Source organism: Pezoporus occidentalis, unplaced genomic scaffold, assembly GCF_034315485.1.
Source record: "Pezoporus occidentalis ecotype Australia unplaced genomic scaffold, CSIRO_AGI_Poc_V1 ctg317, whole genome shotgun sequence".
In the NCBI taxonomy this organism is placed as follows: domain Eukaryota; kingdom Metazoa; phylum Chordata; class Aves; order Psittaciformes; family Psittacidae; genus Pezoporus; species Pezoporus occidentalis.
The window spans coordinates 315,723-333,858 of record NW_026915126.1 but is presented as its reverse complement, the minus strand read 5'-3'; the positions used below and the strand labels follow the sequence as shown (position 1 = coordinate 333,858).

Sequence of the window (18,136 nt, the reverse complement as noted above, 5' to 3'; positions counted from 1 at the left end):
CTGGTGCTGGGGGGTGATGGGGACGGAGGGGAGGATGATGGCCATGGGTGGGGCCGTGAGGATGCTAAAGGCCATAGGGAGCTATGGGGGCAGATGAAGGCCATGGGGAGCTCTGGGGGGCAGATGGAGCCCATGGGGAGCTGAGCAGACCCAGATGGGGGCCATGGGAGTGCAGGGAGGCAGATGGAACCCGTGGTGCTGACCCTGGCCCTGCCCCTGCCCCTGCGCAGGAGTCGTCGTCGCAGCGGCTGCGGCACCTCGAGGCCCTGCTGGGTTTTGTGGGCGCTGCCACCGCAGAGCTGCTGTGGCTGAGCCAGCGCGAGGACGAGGAGGTGACGTTCGACTGGAGCGACCGCGGCCCCCCGCTGCCCTCCAAGCAGGAGGCCTACTCGGTACGGGGGATGCATGGCACATGGGGTGCAGCATCACTGCTGGGGGGGGGTGCAGCATCCCTGTGGGGGGGGTGTGCAGCATCACTGCGTGTGTGGGTGCAGCATCACTGCATGTGTGGGTGCAGCATCACTGCGTGTGTGGGTGCAGCATCACTGCGTGTGTGGGTGCAACATCCATCCTGCACCATCCCTGTCCCTTTCCCTGCATGTGACTGTACCGTACCATCCCGGTCCCTGCACACAGCCATTGTCCTGCAGGGTCCCTGTTGCATCCACAGAGCCCCCCCAGCACAGGCCTGCAGCTGCATGAGCCCGGGTGGGCTGGAAGGTGTGGACAGGGACAGGGACACATGGATGTGCGTGGACGCATGGGTGTGCGTGGACGCATGGGTGTGCGTGGACGCATGGGTGTGCGTGGACTCATGGGTGTGCGTGGATGCATGGATATGCATGGACGCGCACACATGCACAGACACATGGACATGCACGGACACATGAACATGCACAGGCACACAGACACACACGTGTTCGGACGTACACACGTGTGCAGGCCATGCCGTGCCGGGGGGGTCCCTCACTGTGTCCCCCTGCAGGGGCTGATGCGGGAGCTGGAGCTGCGGGAGCGGCGGGTGCAGGAGCTGCAGAGCTGTGGGGAACAGCTGCTGCGGGAGCAGCACCCGGCCCGTGACACCATCGAGGTGAGGGGATAGGGATGGGAATGGGGACACGGGGCTGCTGGTGCTGGTGCCGCTGCTGGTGGCAGCTCCATGTCCATGTCCGGTGTCCGTGACCCATGTCCCATACCTGTGTCCACGACCCCACAGTCGTTCCTGGCGGCGCTGCGCACGCAGTGGAGCTGGATGCTGCAGTTGTGCTGCTGCGTAGAGACCCACCTCAAGGAGAACGGTGCCTATTTCCAGGTATGACCCCTGGGACCCCCAGCCTCGGGGACTCCCCCATTGGCCCCAGTGACCTCCCACTGACCAAGCTACTGGTCCCCCCGACCCCACTGCCCCCCCCAGTTCTTCGCGGAGGTGCGCGAGGCTGAGCGGCTGCTGCGGGACCTACGGGACCTGATGGGCCGGAAGCTGCGGAGCGACCGCGGGCTCAGCACTGCGCGCCTGGAGGACCTGCTGCAGCATGCCAATGTGAGTATGTGCACCAATGCACACCCAATGTACCCCTATGGGCACCCCAGTGCCCCTGCTGCAGCATGCCAATGTGAGTATGTGCACCAATGCACCCCCAATGTACCCCTATGGGCACCCCAGTGCCCCTGCTGCAGCATGCCAATGTGAGTATGTGCACCAATGCACACCCAATGTACCCCTATGGGCACCCCAGTGCCCCTGCTGCAGCATGCCAATGTGAGTATGTGCACCAATGCACACCCAATGTACCCCTATGGGCACCCCAGTGCCCCTGCTGCAGCATGCCAATGTGAGTATGTGCACCAATGCACACCCAATGTACCCCTATGGGCACCCCGGTGCCCCTGCTGCAGCATGCCAATGTGAGTATGTGCACCAATGCACACCCAATGTACCCCTATGGGCACCCCAGTGCCCCTGCTGCGGCATGCCAATGTGAGTATGTGCAGCAATGCACACCCAATGTACCCCTATGGGCACCCCAGTGCCCCTGCTGCAGCATGCCAATGTGAGTATGTGCACCAATGCACACCCAATGTACCCCTATGGGCACCCCAGTGCCCCTGCTGCAGCATGCCAATGTGAGTATGTGCACCAATGCACACCCAGTGTATCCCTATGGGCACCCCGGTGCCCCTGCTGCAGCATGCCAATGTGAGTATGTGCACCAATGCACACCCAGTGTATCCCTATGGGCACCCTGGTGCCCCTTGCTGCAGCATGCCAATGTGAGTATGTGCACCAATGCACACCCAATGTACCCCTATGGGCACCCCGGTGCCCCTGCTGCAGCATGCCAATGTGAGTATGTGCACCAATGCACACCCAATGTACCCCTATGGGCACCCCGGTGCCCCTGCTGCAGCATGCCAATGTGAGTATGTGCACCAATGCACACCCAATGTACCCCTATGGGCACCCCGGTGCCCCTGCTGCAGCATGCCAATGTGAGTATGTGCACCAATGCACACCCAATGTACCCCTATGGGCACCCCGGTGCCCCTGCTGCAGCATGCCAATGTGAGTATGTGCACCAATGCACACCCAATGTACCCCTATGGGCACCCCAGTGCCCCTGCTGCAGCATGCCAATGTGAGTATGTGCACCAATGCACACCCAGTGTATCCCTATGGGCACCCCAGTGCCCCTTGCTGCAGCATGCCAATGTGAGTATGTGCACCAATGCACACCCAATGTACCCCTATGGGCACCCCAGTGCCCCTGCTGCAGCATGCCAATGTGAGTATGTGCACCAATGCACACCCAGTGTATCCCTATGGGCACCCCAGTGCCCCTTGCTGCAGCATGCCAATGTGAGCATGCACCCCCCAATGCATTCCTATGGGGACCCCAATGCACCCCAGGGTGCCCTGCTGCAGCACATGGATGTGAGCAGAACCCCCAGTGCACCCCTATGGGAAACACAACACAGCCCAGTGCACCCCAGTACACCCTGCTGCAGCACGCCAGCCTGAGCAGGCACCCCTATGGGGACCCCTATGCAACTCCAGCACCGTGCAGACACACAGGTCTGCAGCGTCCCCATGGGTTCCCCATGGTGGGGGGGTGACCTCACCGTGTGGGGGGGGTGATCCCGCAGTGAATGGGTGACCCCGCAGTGAATGGGTGACCCCGCAGTGTGTGTGGGGTGACCCCGCAGTGTGTGTGTGGTGACCCCGCAGTGAACGGGTGACCCCGCAGTGTGTGTGTGGTGACCCCGCAGTGTGTGTGTGGTGACCCCGCAGTGTGTGTGTGGTGACCCCGCAGTGAACGGGTGACCCCGCAGTGTGTGTGTGGTGACCCCGCAGTGTGTGTGTGGTGACCCCGCAGTGAACAGGTGACCCCGCAGTGTGTGTGTGGTGACCCTGCAGTGTGTGTGTGGTGACCCCGCAGTGTGTGTGTGGTGACCCCGCAGTGTGTGTGTGGTGACCCTGCAGTGTGTGTGTGGTGACCCTGCAGTGTGTGTGTGGTGACCCTGCAGTGTGTGTGTGGTGACCCCGCAGTGTGTGTGTGGTGACCCCGCAGTGTGTGGGGTGACCCCGCAGTGTGTGTGGGGTGACCCCGCAGTGTGTGTGGGGTGACCCCGCAGTGTATGTGTGGTGACCCCGCAGTGTGCGTGTGGTGACCCCGCAGTGTGTGTGTGGTGACCCCGCAGTGTGTGTGTGGTGACCCCGCAGTGAACGGGTGACCCCGCAGTGTGTGTGGTGACCCCGCAGTGTGTGTGGGGTGACCCTGCAGTGTGTGTGTGGTGACCCCGCAGTGAATGGGTGACCCCGCAGTGTGTGTGTGGTGACCCCGCAGTGTGTGTGTGGTGACCCCGCAGTGTGTGTGTGGTGACCCCGCAGTGAATGGGTGACCCCGCAGTGTGTGTGTGGTGACCCCGCAGTGAATGGGTGACCCCGCAGTGTGTGTGTGGTGACCCCGCAGTGTGTGTGTGGTGACCCCGCAGTGTGTGTGTGGTGACCCCGCAGTGAACAGGTGACCCCGCAGTGTGTGTGTGGTGACCCCGCAGTGTGTGTGGGGTGACCCCGCAGTGTGTGTGTGGTGACCCCGCAGTGTGTGTGGGGTGACCCCGCAGTGTGTGTGTGGTGACCCCGCAGTGTGCGTGTGGTGACCCCGCAGTGTGTGTGTGGTGACCCCGCAGTGTGTGTGTGGTGACCCTGCAGTGTGTGTGGTGACCCTGCAGTGTGTGTGTGGTGACCCCGCAGTGTGTGTGTGGTGACCCCGCAGTGTGTGGGGTGACCCCGCAGTGTGTGTGGGGTGACCCCGCAGTGTGTGTGTGGTGACCCCGCAGTGAACGGGTGACCCCGCAGTGTGTGTGGGGTGACCCCGCAGTGTGTGTGTGGTGACCCCGCAGGGGATGCACCCCCCTGACCCTGCCGCCCCACAGGAGCTGCGGGAGCAGCTGCAGGAGGTGGGGGCGCAGCTCCCGGTGCTCTCGCGCCGCGCCAGCACCATCGTGCAGCTGAAGCCGCGCAGCCCCGGCGCCACGGTGCAGGGCCGGCCCCGTCTGCAGGCGGTCTGCGACTACCGGCAGCTGCAGGTGCGCCCGGGCAGGGAGCGGGGATGGGGGTGTGGGAGCCAGGGGGATATGGGGGGCACAGGGGATGGGTGGGATATGGGGGGTATGGCACGTGGTGGGGACATGAGAGGACATGGGGGTAATGGGGGAACATGGAGGGACATGGTGGGAGACCAGGGGTGACCCCCAATGCATCAGTCCCAGGGGTGCCCCCATCCCCACCACATCAAGGGGTACACAGGGACCTGGCATCCCAGGTCTCTTCCCGCCCCTAATGCTCGCCCCTCCCGGGCCTGCAGATCACGGTGCACAAGCAGGACACGTGCACCCTGCTCAGCAACGCACAGCCCCACAAGTGGAAGGTGCTGAGCGGCGGCGGCGAGGCTGAGGTGCCGAGCGTGTGCTTCATCCTGCCGCCCCCCAACCCCGAGGCGCTGGATGCGGTGCGGAGGTGAGCACGGCCCCACGGTCCCCGCTGACCCCCGGCACCCACTGGCCCTATGGGAACCCCCAGCCGAGGGGTCCCACTGCCCCCCGCTGCTCACGCTGCATTTCTGCAGGCTGGAAGCTGAGCACCAGGAGCTGCTGGAGCTCTGGCACCAGCTGCACCAGGACCTGCGGAGCCTCAGGGCCTGGCAGTGCCTGACCCGTGACATGCGGCAGATCCAGGCCTGGTCCCAGCTCACGGTGAGTGCCCTGTGCCATCCCCCTGCTGCTCCTGCTGTGTGCATGGGTCCTGGTGCAACACGGGCTCCTGGTGCGTGCATGGGTCCTGGTGCACACATGGGAGTCCCAGTGCTCACACTTGTCTGGGTGCACACGTGTCCCAGTACACACACTGTGTCCTGGTGCACCCACGCTGTGTCCCGATGCACGTGTGTCCTGGTGCACACACACCGTGTCCCAATGCACACACACTGTGTCCTGATGCACATGTGTCCCAATGCACACACACTGTGTCCTGATGCACGTGTGTCCCAATGCACACACACTGTGTCCTGATGCACATGTGTCCTGATGCACACACACCATGTCCCAATGCACACACACTGTGTCCTGATGCACGTGTGTCCCAATGCACACACACTGTGTCCCAATGCACACACACCGTGTCCCAATGCACACACACTGTGTCCTGATGCACGTGTGTCCCAATGCACGTGTGTCCCAATGCACGCACACTGTGTCCCGATGCACGTGTGTCCTGGTGCACACACACTGTGTCCCGATGCACGTGTGTCCTGGTGCACACACACTGTGTCCTGATACACGTGTGTCCCGATGCGCACACACAGCGTGTCCCAATGCACACACACTGTGTCCTGATGCACGTGTGTCCCCATGCACACACACTGTGTCCTGATGCACACACACTGTGTCCCGATGCACGTGTGTCCCCATGCACACACACTGTGTCCCGATGCACGTGTGTCCCCATGCACACACACTGTGTCCTGATGCACGTGTGTCCCAATGCACGCACACTGTGTCCCGATGCACGTGTGTCCTGGTGCACACACACCGTGTCCCAATGCACACACACTGTGTCCTGATGCACGTGTGTCCCCATGCACACACACTGTGTCCTGATGCACGTGTGTCCCCATGCACACACACTGTGTCCTGATGCACGTGTGTCCCCATGCACACACACTGTGTTCTGATGCACACACACTGTGTCCCGATGCACGTGTGTCCCCATGCACACACACTGTGTTCTGATGCACACACACTGTGTCCCGATGCACGTGTGTCCCCATGCACACACACTGTGTCCTGATGCACGTGTGTCCCAATGCACGCACACTGTGTCCCGATGCACGTGTGTCCTGGTGCACACACACCGTGTCCCAATGCACACACACTGTGTCCTGATGCACGTGTGTCCCCATGCACACACACTGTGTACTGATGCACGTGTGTCCCAATGCACGCACACTGTGTCCCGATGCACGTGTGTCCTGGTGCACACACACTGTGTCCTGATGCACATGTGTCCTGATGCACACACACCATGTCCCAATGCACACACACTGTGTCCTGATGCACGTGTGTCCCAATGCACACACACTGTGTCCCAATGGACACACACCATGTCCCAATGCACACACACTGTGTCCTGATGCACGTGTGTCCCAATGCACGTGTGTCCCAATGCACGCACACTGTGTCCCGATGCACGTGTGTCCTGGTGCACACACACTGTGTCCCGATGCACGTGTGTCCTGGTGCACACACACTGTGTCCTGATACACGTGTGTCCCGATGCGCACACACAGCGTGTCCCAATGCACACACACTGTGTCCTGATGCACGTGTGTCCCCATGCACACACACTGTGTCCTGATGCACACACACTGTGTCCCGATGCACGTGTGTCCCCATGCACACACACTGTGTCCCGATGCACGTGTGTCCCCATGCACACACACTGTGTCCTGATGCACACACACTGTGTCACGATGCACGTGTGTCCCCATGCACACACACTGTGTTCTGATGCACACACACTGTGTCCCGATGCACGTGTGTCCCCATGCACACACACTGTGTTCTGATGCACACACACTGTGTCCCGATGCACGTGTGTCCCCATGCACACACACTGTGTTCTGATGCACACACACTGTGTCCCGATGCACGTGTGTCCCCATGCACACACACTGTGTTCTGATGCATGTCCCAGTGCACACACTGTGTTCTGATGCACGTGTCCTGATGCACACACCCCGTGTCCCGGTGCACTCACTGCATCCCGGTGCTGACGCGTGGTGCTCCCGCAGTTCCGCACGCTGCCGCCCGAGGAATGCCGCCAGGTGCTGCAGAGCCTGGAGATGCACTACCAGGAATTCCTGCGGGAGAGCCGGGATTCGCGCAGCTTCGCGCCTGAGGAGCGGCAGCAGCTGCAGCGCGAGTACGAGGCCTGCACCCGGCACCACGACCTGCTGAGGCGTGGCCACGAGAAAGGTGGGATCCGGCCCTGCGGCACCGCCGCATCCCTGTGGGTGTGGGGAGGGGAGAGGGGGGAGAGGAGATGGTCCTGGGGGTGGGAGCGGATCGGGGTGATGCTGACCCGTCCCTATGGATGGGAACAGATCGGGGTGATGCTGACCCGTCCCTATGGATGGGAACAGATCGGGGTGATGCTGACCCGTCCCTATGGATGGGAACAGATCGGGGTGATGCTGACCCGTCCCTATGGATGGGAACAGATCGGGATGATGCTGACCCGTCCCTATGGATGGGAACAGATCGGGGTGATGCTGACCCGTCCCTATGGATGGGAACAGATCGGGATGATGCTGACCCGTCCCTACGGATGGGAGCAGATCGGGGTGATGCTGACCCGTCCCTATGGATGGGAGCAGATCAGGATGATGCTGACCCATCCCTATGGATGGGAGCAGATCGGGATGATGCTGACCCATCCCTATGGATGGGAGCAGATCGGGATGATGCTGACCCGTCCCTATGGATGGGAACAGATCAGGATGATGCTGACCCGTCCCTATGGATGGAAACAGATCAGGATGATGCTGACCCATCCCTATGGATGGGAATAGAGTGGGATGGTGATGGCCAATCCCTATGGATGGGAACGGAGCGGGGTGGTGCTGACCCGTCCATGTGGATGGAAAAAGAGTGGGATGGTGCTGACGTGTTCTTACGGATGGGAATGGAGCGGGACAGTACTGGCCTGTCCCTATGGATGGAAATGGAGTGGTTCAGAGCTGACTCATCCCTATGGATGGGAATGGAGCGGGACTGTGCCGACCCATCCCTATGGATGGGAATGGAGCAGGACTGTGCTGACTCATCCCTATGGATGGGAATGGAGCCGGACTGTGCTGATTCATCCTTATGGATGGAAACAGAGTGGGACGGTGCTGACCTGTCTCTATGGATGGGAATGGAGCAGGACTGTGCTGACCCATCCCTATGGATGGGAGTGGAGCCGGACTGTGCTGATTCATCCTTATGGATGAAAACAGAGTGGGACTGTGCTGACCTGTCCCTATGGATGGGAATGGAGCAGGACTGTGCTGACCTGTCCCTATAGATGGGAATGGAGCAGGACTGTGCTGACCCATCCCTATGGATGCGAACAGAGTGGGATGGTGCTGACTCATCCTCATGGGGGCGGATGGAGTGGGACATTCCTGACCCATCCCTGTGGCTGTCCCCACAGGAGAGCAGGATGAGTCCCTGTGCCAGAGCTTCCTGTCGCGGCTGAAGGAGCTGAGCCTGCAGCTGCAGCACTGCGAATCCAGCACCATCCATTGCCTGCGGCTGCCACTTGACAAGGATCCGCAGGTGGAATGCGCCCGGCGCATCACGGAGCAGCAGGTGACGTGTGTCTGACAGCCAGAGAGTGCATGGGGCACCCAAAGCAGTGCATGAGGCACCCAGAGCTGTGCATGGGTCACCCAGAGCAGTGCCCAGCACCAGGAGCAGTGCCTAACACCAGGGCAGTGCATGGGGCACCCAGGGCAGTGCCCAGCACCAGGGCAGGGGGGTTGGAGCTAGACGATCTTAAGTTCCTTTCCAACCCTAACTATTCTATGATTGTATGATTCTGTGAGGCACCTGGAGCCGTGCATGAGGCACCCAGAGCAGTGCCCAGCACCAGGAGCAGTGCATGAGGCACCCAGAGCAGTGCATGGGGCACCCAGAGCAGTGCCCAGCACCAGGAGCAGTGCATGAGGCACAGTGCCCTGCACCAGGAGCAGTGCCCAGCACCACGAGCAGTGCATGGGGCACCCGGAGCAGTGTCCAGCACCAGGAGCAGTACATGAGGCACCCAGAGCAGTGCATGGGGCACCTGAAGCAGTGCCCAGCACCAGGAGCAGTGCATGAGGCACAGTGCCCTGCACCAGGAGCAGTGCATGAGGCACCCAGAGCAGTGCATGGGGCACCCGGAGCAGTGCCCAGCACCAGGAGCAGTGCATGAGGCACAGTGCCCTGCACCAGGAGCAGTGCATGGGGCACCCGGAGCCGTGCATGAGGCACCCAGAGCAGTGCCCAGCACCAGGAGCAGTGCCTGAGGCACCCAGAGCAGTGCATGGGGCACCCGAAGTAGTGCCCAGCACCAGGAGCAGTGCATGAGGCACAGTGCCCTGCACCTGGAACAGTGCCCAGCACCAGGAGCAGTGCATGGGGCACTCGGAGCAGTGCCCAGCACCAGGAGCAGTGCATGAGGCACCCAGAGCAGTGCATGGGGCACCCGAAGCAGTGCCCAGCACCAGGAGCAGTGCATGAGGCACAGTGCCCTGCACCTGGAACAGTGCCCAGCACCAGGAGCAGTGCATGGGGCACTCGGAGCAGTGCCCAGCACCAGGAGCAGTGCATGAGGCACAGTGCCCTGCACCAGGAGCAGTGCATGAGGCACAGTGCCCTGCACCTGGAACAGTGCCCAGCACCAGGAGCAGTGCATGGGGCACTCGGAGCAGTGCCCAGCACCAGGAGCAGTGCATGAGGCACCCAGAGCAGTGCATGGGGCACCCGAAGCAGTGCCCAGCACCAGGAGCAGTGCATGAGGCACAGTGCCCTGCACCCGGAGCAGTGTCCAGCACCAGGAGCAGTGCATGAGGCACAGTGCCCTGCACCAGGAGCAGTGCCCAGCCCCAGGAGCAGTGCATGGGGCACCCGGAGCAGTGTCCAGCACCAGGAGCAGTGCATGAGGCACCCAGAGCAGTGCATGGGGCACCCGGAGCAGTGCCCAGCACCAGGAGCAGTGCATGAGGCACCCAGAGCAGTGCATGGGGCACCCGGAGCAGTGTCCAGCACCAGGAGCAGTGCATGAGGCACAGTGCCCTGCACTGTGCTGGCTCTGCAGGCTCAGACACTTCTCGGGGCTCTGCTCCTCTCCTCCGGCTTGAGGGTCTGTGTCCCATGGAGTGAGGGCCCTTCCTGTTCCCGCAGCAAATCCATGTGGAGCTGGAGGGCATCAGGAGGAGCCTGGACTCCCTCGGGGAGGAGGCACAGGAGGTGCTGGCGCAGGTGGAGCCCCCCGGCTCAGCCCCGATGCTGCGCTCGGAGCTGGAGGTGACGCTGCAGAAGATGGAGCAGGTCTACAGCCTGTCCAGCATCTACCTGGAGAAGTGAGTGTCCGGGGCGCATCCCGGCCCTGCCGGGGCGGACATCAGGTGGGGTGAGCTGGGTCTGATGGGGCCTGCACTGGGTCGGGGCAATCCCAGCACAGACCCAGGTTGGGGGAGAGGGGCTGGGGCCTGAGGAGCAGGACTTGGGGTGCTGGGGGAGGAGAAGCTCCCCAGGACCCGGCTTCAGTGAGTGCTGGAGCCCAGAACCCCCCCGTGTGCTGGGTGCAGCCCAGAGCGGGAGCAGCAGCTCAGGGAGGGGATCCTGCCCCTCTGCTGAGGGAAGGGGAGAGCTGAGAGCATCTCCAGAGCCTGAAGGGCTGCAGGGAGCCTGGAGAGGGCCTGGGACAGGGGAGGCAGGGATGGGAGGAGGAGGAATGGCTCCAATGGGAAGAGTTGATGGGATCTTGGGAAGTGCTTCCCATGAGGGTGCTGGGGCACTGAAAAAGGTTGAAGGGAGAAGCTGTGGCTGCCCCATCCCTGGCAGTGCTCAAGGCCAGCTTGGATGGGGCTTTGGAGCAAGCTGCTCTCGTGGAAGGTGTCCCTGCCCATGTCAGGGGGTTGGTACTGGAGGAGGTTTGAGGTCTCTTCCAGCCCCAACCATCTCATGGTTCAATGACGGTGACCGTTCCAGTGTCTCCCTCCCATCCCATGGTCTCTGTCCCTGTCTCTGCTCTCTGCAGGCTGAAGACCATCAAGCTGGTGATCCACAGCACGCAGGGGGCTGAGGAGCTGCTCAGGAAGTACGAGGACCAGCTGAAGGACGTGCAGACGGTGCCGGCGGATCTGCAGGAGCTGGAGGCCACGCAGGCAGAGCTGAAGGTAATGGCGTTGGCAGCAGTGTGCCGGGGCTGTGGGGTGACCTGGTGCTGACGGCGCTGCTCTGTGTGCCGCAGCGGCTGCGGGCGCAGGCCGAGGGCCACCAGCCCCTCTTCAGCACCTTGGAGACCGACCTCAGCAAGGCCAAGGAGGTGAACGAGCGCATGGTGCGGGGCCACAGCGAGCGGGACGTGGACCTGGAGCGGTTCCGGGAGCGGGTGCAGCAGCTGCTGGAGCGCTGGCGCGGGGTCCTGGCGCAGGCCGACCTGCGGCACCGTGACCTGGAGCAGCTGGGCCGGCAGCTGCGGAGCTACCGCGAGAGCTGCTCCGCGCTGCGCTGCTGGCTGCAGGAGGCGCGCCGGCGGCAGGAGGAGATCCAGGCCGTGCCCATTGCCGACGTTGCCAGCGTGCGGCAGCAGCTGCTGCAGGAGCAGGTACGTGCGGTGCAGCCGGTGGGGCTGGGTCTGCTGGATCCGCTGGCACTCCCGGAGCTCATCCCAGTTTGTCCCTCAGGAGCTGCTGGAGGAATGCGACCGCAACAAGGAGAAGGTGGAGGAGTGCCAGCGCCACGCCAAGCAGTACATTGACGCCATCAAGGTGTGCAGTGGGGCTGGGGCTGTTGGGGAGGAGCTCGGAGTCCTGCTGGGACACAGTGTAATGGGCCATGCATCCTCTGCAGGACTACGAGCTGCAGCTCGTGAGCTTCAAGGCACAGGTGGAACCAATGGCATCACCAGCCAAGAAACCCAAAGTGCAGTCTGCGTCCGACAGCATCATCCAGGAGGTGAGGGGACCCCGAGCCTAAACCTGACCCTGACCCTAAACCTGACCCCTAACCCTAAACCTAATGACCCCATCCCTCATGGCATCTTCCAGGAGGTGAGAGAATTCTAGCCCTCAACCTGACCATGACAGTGACCCTGACACCAAATCCTAATCTAATCCTAACAGTAATCTAACCCTAATCTGACACTAACCCTAAGCCTAAACATAACCTTAATCTTAACACAAACCCAGCCCAACCCTGATCCTAAACCTAACCCATAGAATCATATAATAGTTAGGGTTAGAAAGGACCTTAAGATCATCCAGATCCAACTGCCCCGCCATGGGCAGGGACACCTCACACTAAACCATGTCACCCAAGGCTCTGTCCAACCTGGCCTTGAAGGGAACCCATAATCTTCATGATCTCAACCCTAGCCCTGAAGCCACAGCCCTTTGCCAAAGGTGGAGGTACAGGGCTGGTCTGCATCTGGCCCCACCACTGCTGGTGTGCCGCAGAGTGTCATGGTGCGCTGTGGTGTGCCATGGTGTGCTGTGGGCACTCTGTTCCTGCTGACCACCATCCTCTGCCGCAGTACGTGGACCTGAGGACGCAGTACAGCGAGCTGACCACGCTCACCAGCCAGTACATCAAGTTCATCACCGACACGCTGCGGCGGCTGGAGGATGAGGAGGTAGGAGCGCGGCAGCACCGCGCCGGCTGCATCCTTGCTGCTGCACAACACTGGGGCTGCTGGTGTGAGGCAGCTGCCGCCCCGTCACTAATGCTGCCGTGGCCCCTAACTCTGCCGCACCCGGTGCTGGTGGCTGGGCTCTGGTGGGACTGGTGGTAGGACGCACTTCCCAGATACACAGCGCAGGCACATGGCTGCACGGTGCTGGCACCATGGGGTCCGCTCTCCGTGACCTCTCTAACTCTTGGTTTGTGCCTCCAAGTCAAGATACTTTACTGGTGCTTTGCCTTGGGGGATGTTGGTGGTGGTGGGGAGCTAATGGAGGGTAAAATAAAGCCCAGAATGACTCTGGCATCCCTGCACCAGGTACTCACCCCACGCATGTCCCCCTCGCGCCGCACCGCTCCTCACCCTCCTCTGCCTCTGCCCCCACTCCTGTGGCCTTTCTGAGGGGACGTGGCCCAGTGGCACAGGGGGTCCCGCTCACCCGCATGTGCCCGGCATGGGGCATGCGCCTGCCTCGCCTGTGGTGCATGTGGCATGAGACTCGATGGCATGGCCACTGAAGGGCCTCAGGCTGGCGTGTGGCGCGTGGTGGCAAGGCCGGAGCTTGTGCTGCTCTCCACGTCATTGAGGCTTTCCTGGTGGCTCCTTCCTCCCACCTGCTCCCTCCGTCCCACTTATCCTGATGCTCCATCCCCAGGTAGTCGGTGGCTTTTGGCGCTGGCCCTTCTGTTGTGGTGAGCCCCAGTGAGCGCAGGAGGCTCCTGGCTGGCTCTGGGCATGCTGGTGCTCAAGCTGCTCGCTCCTGGTCTCCATCGCTCCGGGCTTTGCTTGCGCTCTGTTGCTCTGCTCCTCTCCTCTCTGTGGTGCCTGGGGCTGCGCTGCTGCCGCTGTCCCAGCTGTGTTCTCTTGTGCCACGCGTCTTCTGGAGCTGGCGTCACCGCCTCCGGGATCCGGAGCCATCGCAGGCGCATCCCGCGCTCGTGTGCGTGGCCGCAGCCCGGTCGCATCCCTTTGTGATCTCTTTCTTTCTCCCCCCTCTCTGTTTTCTCTGCTCCCCCTTCCCGCTCCAGAAAGCCGCCGAGAAGCTGAAGGAGGAGGAGAGGAAGCGGCTGGCGGAGGTGGAGGCGCAGCTGGAGAAGCAGAGGCAGTTGGCCGAGGCGCACGCCAAGGCCAAGGCGCAGGCAGAGGCAGAGGCGCAGGAGCTGCAGCTCCGCATGCAGGAGGAGGTGGCCCGGCGCGAAGTGGTGGCCGTGGACGCGGAGCAGCAGAAGCAGAACATCCAGCAGGAGCTGCTGCAGCTGCGGCAGAACTCGGACCACCAGATCGAGGCCAAGGTGAAGCTGATTGAGGAGGCCGAGTCCAGCCGCAAGAAGGTGGAGGAGGAGATCCGGGTGATCCGGCGGCAGCTGGAGAGCACGGAGCGGCAGCGCCTGGGCGCCGAGGCCGAGCTGCGCGACCTGCGGGCGCGCGCCGAGGAGGCCGAGCGGCAGAAGCGGCAGGCGCAGGACGAGGCCGAGCGCCTGCGCCGGCAGGTGAAGGACGAGAGCCAGAAGAAGCGCGAGGCCGAGGAGGAGCTGGCGCGCAAGGTGCGGGCCGAGCGCGACGCGGCGCGCGAGAAGCAGGAGGCGGTGGCGGCGCTGGAGGGGCTGCGGCTGCAGGCGGAGGAGGCCGAGCGGCGCCTGCGGCAGGCGGAGGCCGAGAAGCAGCGGCAGATCCAGGTGGCGCAGGAGGCGGCGCAGCGCAGCGCTGAAGCCGAGCTGCAGAGCCGGCGCCGCTCCATGGCTGAGCAGACGGCGCAGCTGGAGCTGTCGCTGCAGCGCGAGCACGTGGCCGTGGCGCAGCTGCAGGAGGAGGCCGAGCGCCTCAAGCAGCAGCAGCGCGAGGCCGAGCAGTCGCGGGAGGAGGCGGAGAAGGAGCTGGAGCGCTGGCGGCAGAAGGCCAACGAGGCGCTGCGGCTGCGGCTGCAGGCGGAGGAGGTGGCGCACCAGAAGACGCTGGCGCAGGAGGAGGCCGAGAAGCAGAAGGAGGACGCGGAGCGCGAGGCCCGCAAGCGCGCCAAGGCGGAGCAGGCGGCTCTGCGGCAGAAGGAGGCGGCCGAGGAGGAGCTGGAGAAGCAGCGGGAGCTGGCGGAGGGCACGGCCCAGCAGAAGCTGGCGGCGGAGCAGGAGCTGATCCGGCTGAAGGCGGAGATGGACAACGGGGAGCAGCAGCGGCTGCTGCTGGAGGAGGAGCAGTCGCGGCTGAAGGAGGAGGTGAGCGAGGCCATCCAGAAGCGGAAGGAGGTTGAGGAGGAGCTGGCCAAGCTGAGGGCCGAGATGGAGGTGCTGCTGCAGAGCAAGGCCCGAGCGGAGGAGGAGTCGCGCTCCAGCAGCGAGAAGTCGAAGCAGCGGCTGGAGGCCGAGGCCAGCAAGCTGCGGGAGCTGGCGGAGGAGGCGGCGCGGCTGCGCGCCCTCTCCGAGGAGGCCAAGCGGCAGCGGCAGCTGGCGGAGGAGGAGGCCGGGCGGCAGCGCGCCGAGGCCGAGCGCATCCTGAAGGAGAAGCTGGCGGCCATCAATGAGGCGTCGCGGCTGAAGGCGGAGGCGGAAATCGCGCTGAAGGAGAAGGAGGCAGAGAACGAGCGGCTGCGGCGGCTGGCGGAGGACGAGGCGTACCAGCGGCGGCTGCTGGAGGAGCAGGCGGCGCAGCACAAGCAGGACATCGAGGAGAAGATTGCGCAGCTGAAGCGCAGCTCTGAGAGCGAGCTGGAGCGGCAGAAGGGGCTGGTGGAGGACACGCTGCGGCAGCGGCGGCAGGTGGAGGAGGAGATCCGTGCGCTCAAGGCCAGTTTCGAGCGGGCCTCGGCAGGCAAGAGCGAGCTGGAACGGGAGCTGAGCCGCATCCGCAGCGAGGCCGAGGAGGTGCAGCGCAGCCGCGAGCAGGCAGAGCACGAGGCTGAGCGGCAGCGGGCGCTGGCGCTGCAGGAGGAGGGCCGGCGGCGCGAGGCCGAGGAGAAGCTGCAGGACATCCTGGCGGCCGAGGAGGAGGCGGCGCGGCAGCGGCGCCTGGCGCTGGAGGAGGTGGAGCGGCTCCGGGCCATGGTGGAGGACGCGCGGCGGCAGAAGGAGCTGGCGGAGAAGGAGTCGGAGCGGCAGGTGCAGCTGGCGCGGGAGGCGGCGCAGAAGCGCATCACGGCAGAGGAGAAGGCGCGGGTGGCCGCCATGCAGCAGCAGGAGCAGGAGCTGCAGCAGGTGCGGCAGCAGGAGCAGAGCCTGGTGGAGCGGCTGCGCGACGAGGCCGAGCGTGCGCGGCGGGCGGCCGAGGAGGCCGAGCTGGCGCGGGGCCAGGCCGAGCAGGACGCGGGGCTGTCGCGGCGGCGCGTGGAGGAGGCCGAGCGGCTGAAGCAGCGCGCGGAGGAGGAGGCGGCGGCCACGGCGCGGGCGCAGGCGGCGGCCGAGGCGCTGCGCAAGGAGGCGGAGCTGGAGGCAGCGCGGCGGGCGCAGGCCGAGCAGGCGGCGCTGCGGCAGAAGCAGCTGGCCGACGCCGAGATGGAGAAGCACAAGAAGTTTGCGGAGCAGACGCTGCGGCAGAAGGCGCAGGTGGAGCAGGAGCTCACCAAGGTGAAGCTGCGCCTGGAGGAGACGGACCACCAGAAGAACATCCTGGACGAGGAGCTGCAGCGGCTGAAGGAGGAGGCGGGCGACGCCGTGCGGCAGAAGGCGCAGGTCGAGGAGGAGCTCTTCAAGGTGCGGGTGCAGCTGGAGGAGCTGGCGAGGCTGAAGAGCCGCATCGAGGAGGAGAACAAGGCGCTGATCCTCAAGGACAAGGACAACACGCAGAAGCTGCTGGCGGAGGAGGCAGAGAAGATGAAGCAGGTGGCCGAGGAGGTGGCGCGGCTCAGCGTGGAGGCGCAGGAGGCCTCGCGCATGCGGCAGCTTGCCGAGGATGACCTGGCGCAGCAGCGGGCGCTGGCCGAGAAGATGCTGAAGGAGAAGATGCAGGCGGTGCAGGAGGCCACGCGGCTCAAGGCCGAGGCTGAGATGCTGCAGAAGCAGAAGGACCTGGCGCAGGAACACGCCAAGCGGCTGCAGGAGGACAAGGAACAGATGCAGCAGCGCCTGGCCGAGGAGACCGAGGGCTTCCAGAAGACGCTGGAGGCTGAGCGCCGGCGGCAGCTGGAGATCACGGCCGAGGCCGAGCGCCTCAAGCTGCACGTGGCGGAGATGAGCATGGCCCAGGCCAAGGCAGAGGAGGAGGCCAAGAAGTTCAAGAAGCAGGCAGAGGAGATCAGCGAGCGGCTGCACCAGACCGAGCTGGCCACACAGGAGAAGATGACGCTGGTGCACACCCTGGAGATCCAGCGGCACCAGAGCGACGCGGACGCGGAGAAGCTGCGCCAGGCCATCGCCGACCTGGAGCAGGAGAAGGAGAAGCTGAAGCAGGAGGCGGCGTTGCTGCAGCAGAAGGCGGAGGAGGTACTGGGTGACTGGGTCCCCTTAGCAGTGGTGTCACGCAGGGACCTCCTCCCCCTCCCCGGCCACACGGAACCAGGTCCTGGCCGCCGTCACCACAGCCCCTGTGGTGCGGACACAGGCACGGAGCTGCTGCACTGCCTGTGCCTCCAGCCCATGTCCATACCCCAGCTGCTGGGCTGCCGGTGAGGCAGGACCCCCACGCTGTGGGTCAGGGGTGTGCGTGGAGCTGGCATTGGTGCAGCGATGCAAACCCCACAGTGGGTGTCAGGGCAGGACCTGCTCCTGCTGCCGCAGCTCCTGCTGTGGTGGGGTGACCCCAGCACCTTTCTGGGGTCCTGTGGCCCGTCCTCCCTTGATCTTCTCTGTGCCCAGCTCCCACCTCGGTACCTGACCCCACAGTACCCATGGGGTCATGGAATGGTTGGAAGGGACCTTAAAGCTCCTTTAGCTCCAGCCCCCTGTCACGGGCAGGGACACCTCTCACTAGAGCAGGTTGCTCCAAGCTCCGTCCAGCCTGGCCTTGAGCACTGCCAGGGATGGGGCAGCCACAGCTTCTCCCTTCAAGCTTTTTCAGTGCCCAGTCACCCTCATGGTGAAGAATTTCTTTCCTAGATCCCATCCAACTCTTCCCTCTTCCAGTTGGAGACGTTTCTCCTCATCCCCTCTGTCCACCCCTTGTCCCAGTCCCCTCTCCAGGTTTCCTGCAGCCCCTTTAGGCACTGGAGCTGCTCTGAGG

At 63.8% G+C, this 18,136-nt stretch overlaps 1 protein-coding gene across 1 annotated transcript in view; it reads left to right on the top strand.

Moving 5' to 3' along the window:
• PLEC (plectin) overlaps positions 1-18,136 on the top strand; it is a 62,751-nt gene that overhangs the window by 10,764 nt on the left and 33,851 nt on the right. Inside the window, exons 16-31 of the mRNA XM_062628472.1 lie at positions 231-392; positions 986-1,090; positions 1,217-1,312; positions 1,415-1,540; positions 4,435-4,587; positions 4,866-5,017; positions 5,127-5,253; positions 7,350-7,533; positions 8,756-8,913; positions 10,489-10,667; positions 11,348-11,486; positions 11,561-11,917; positions 11,997-12,080; positions 12,163-12,267; positions 12,845-12,943; positions 14,020-17,400. Of these exons, the coding sequence (XP_062484456.1) occupies positions 231-392; positions 986-1,090; positions 1,217-1,312; positions 1,415-1,540; positions 4,435-4,587; positions 4,866-5,017; positions 5,127-5,253; positions 7,350-7,533; positions 8,756-8,913; positions 10,489-10,667; positions 11,348-11,486; positions 11,561-11,917; positions 11,997-12,080; positions 12,163-12,267; positions 12,845-12,943; positions 14,020-17,400 (5,607 nt within the window). The remainder of the gene's footprint in view (positions 1-230; positions 393-985; positions 1,091-1,216; positions 1,313-1,414; positions 1,541-4,434; positions 4,588-4,865; positions 5,018-5,126; positions 5,254-7,349; positions 7,534-8,755; positions 8,914-10,488; positions 10,668-11,347; positions 11,487-11,560; positions 11,918-11,996; positions 12,081-12,162; positions 12,268-12,844; positions 12,944-14,019; positions 17,401-18,136) is intronic.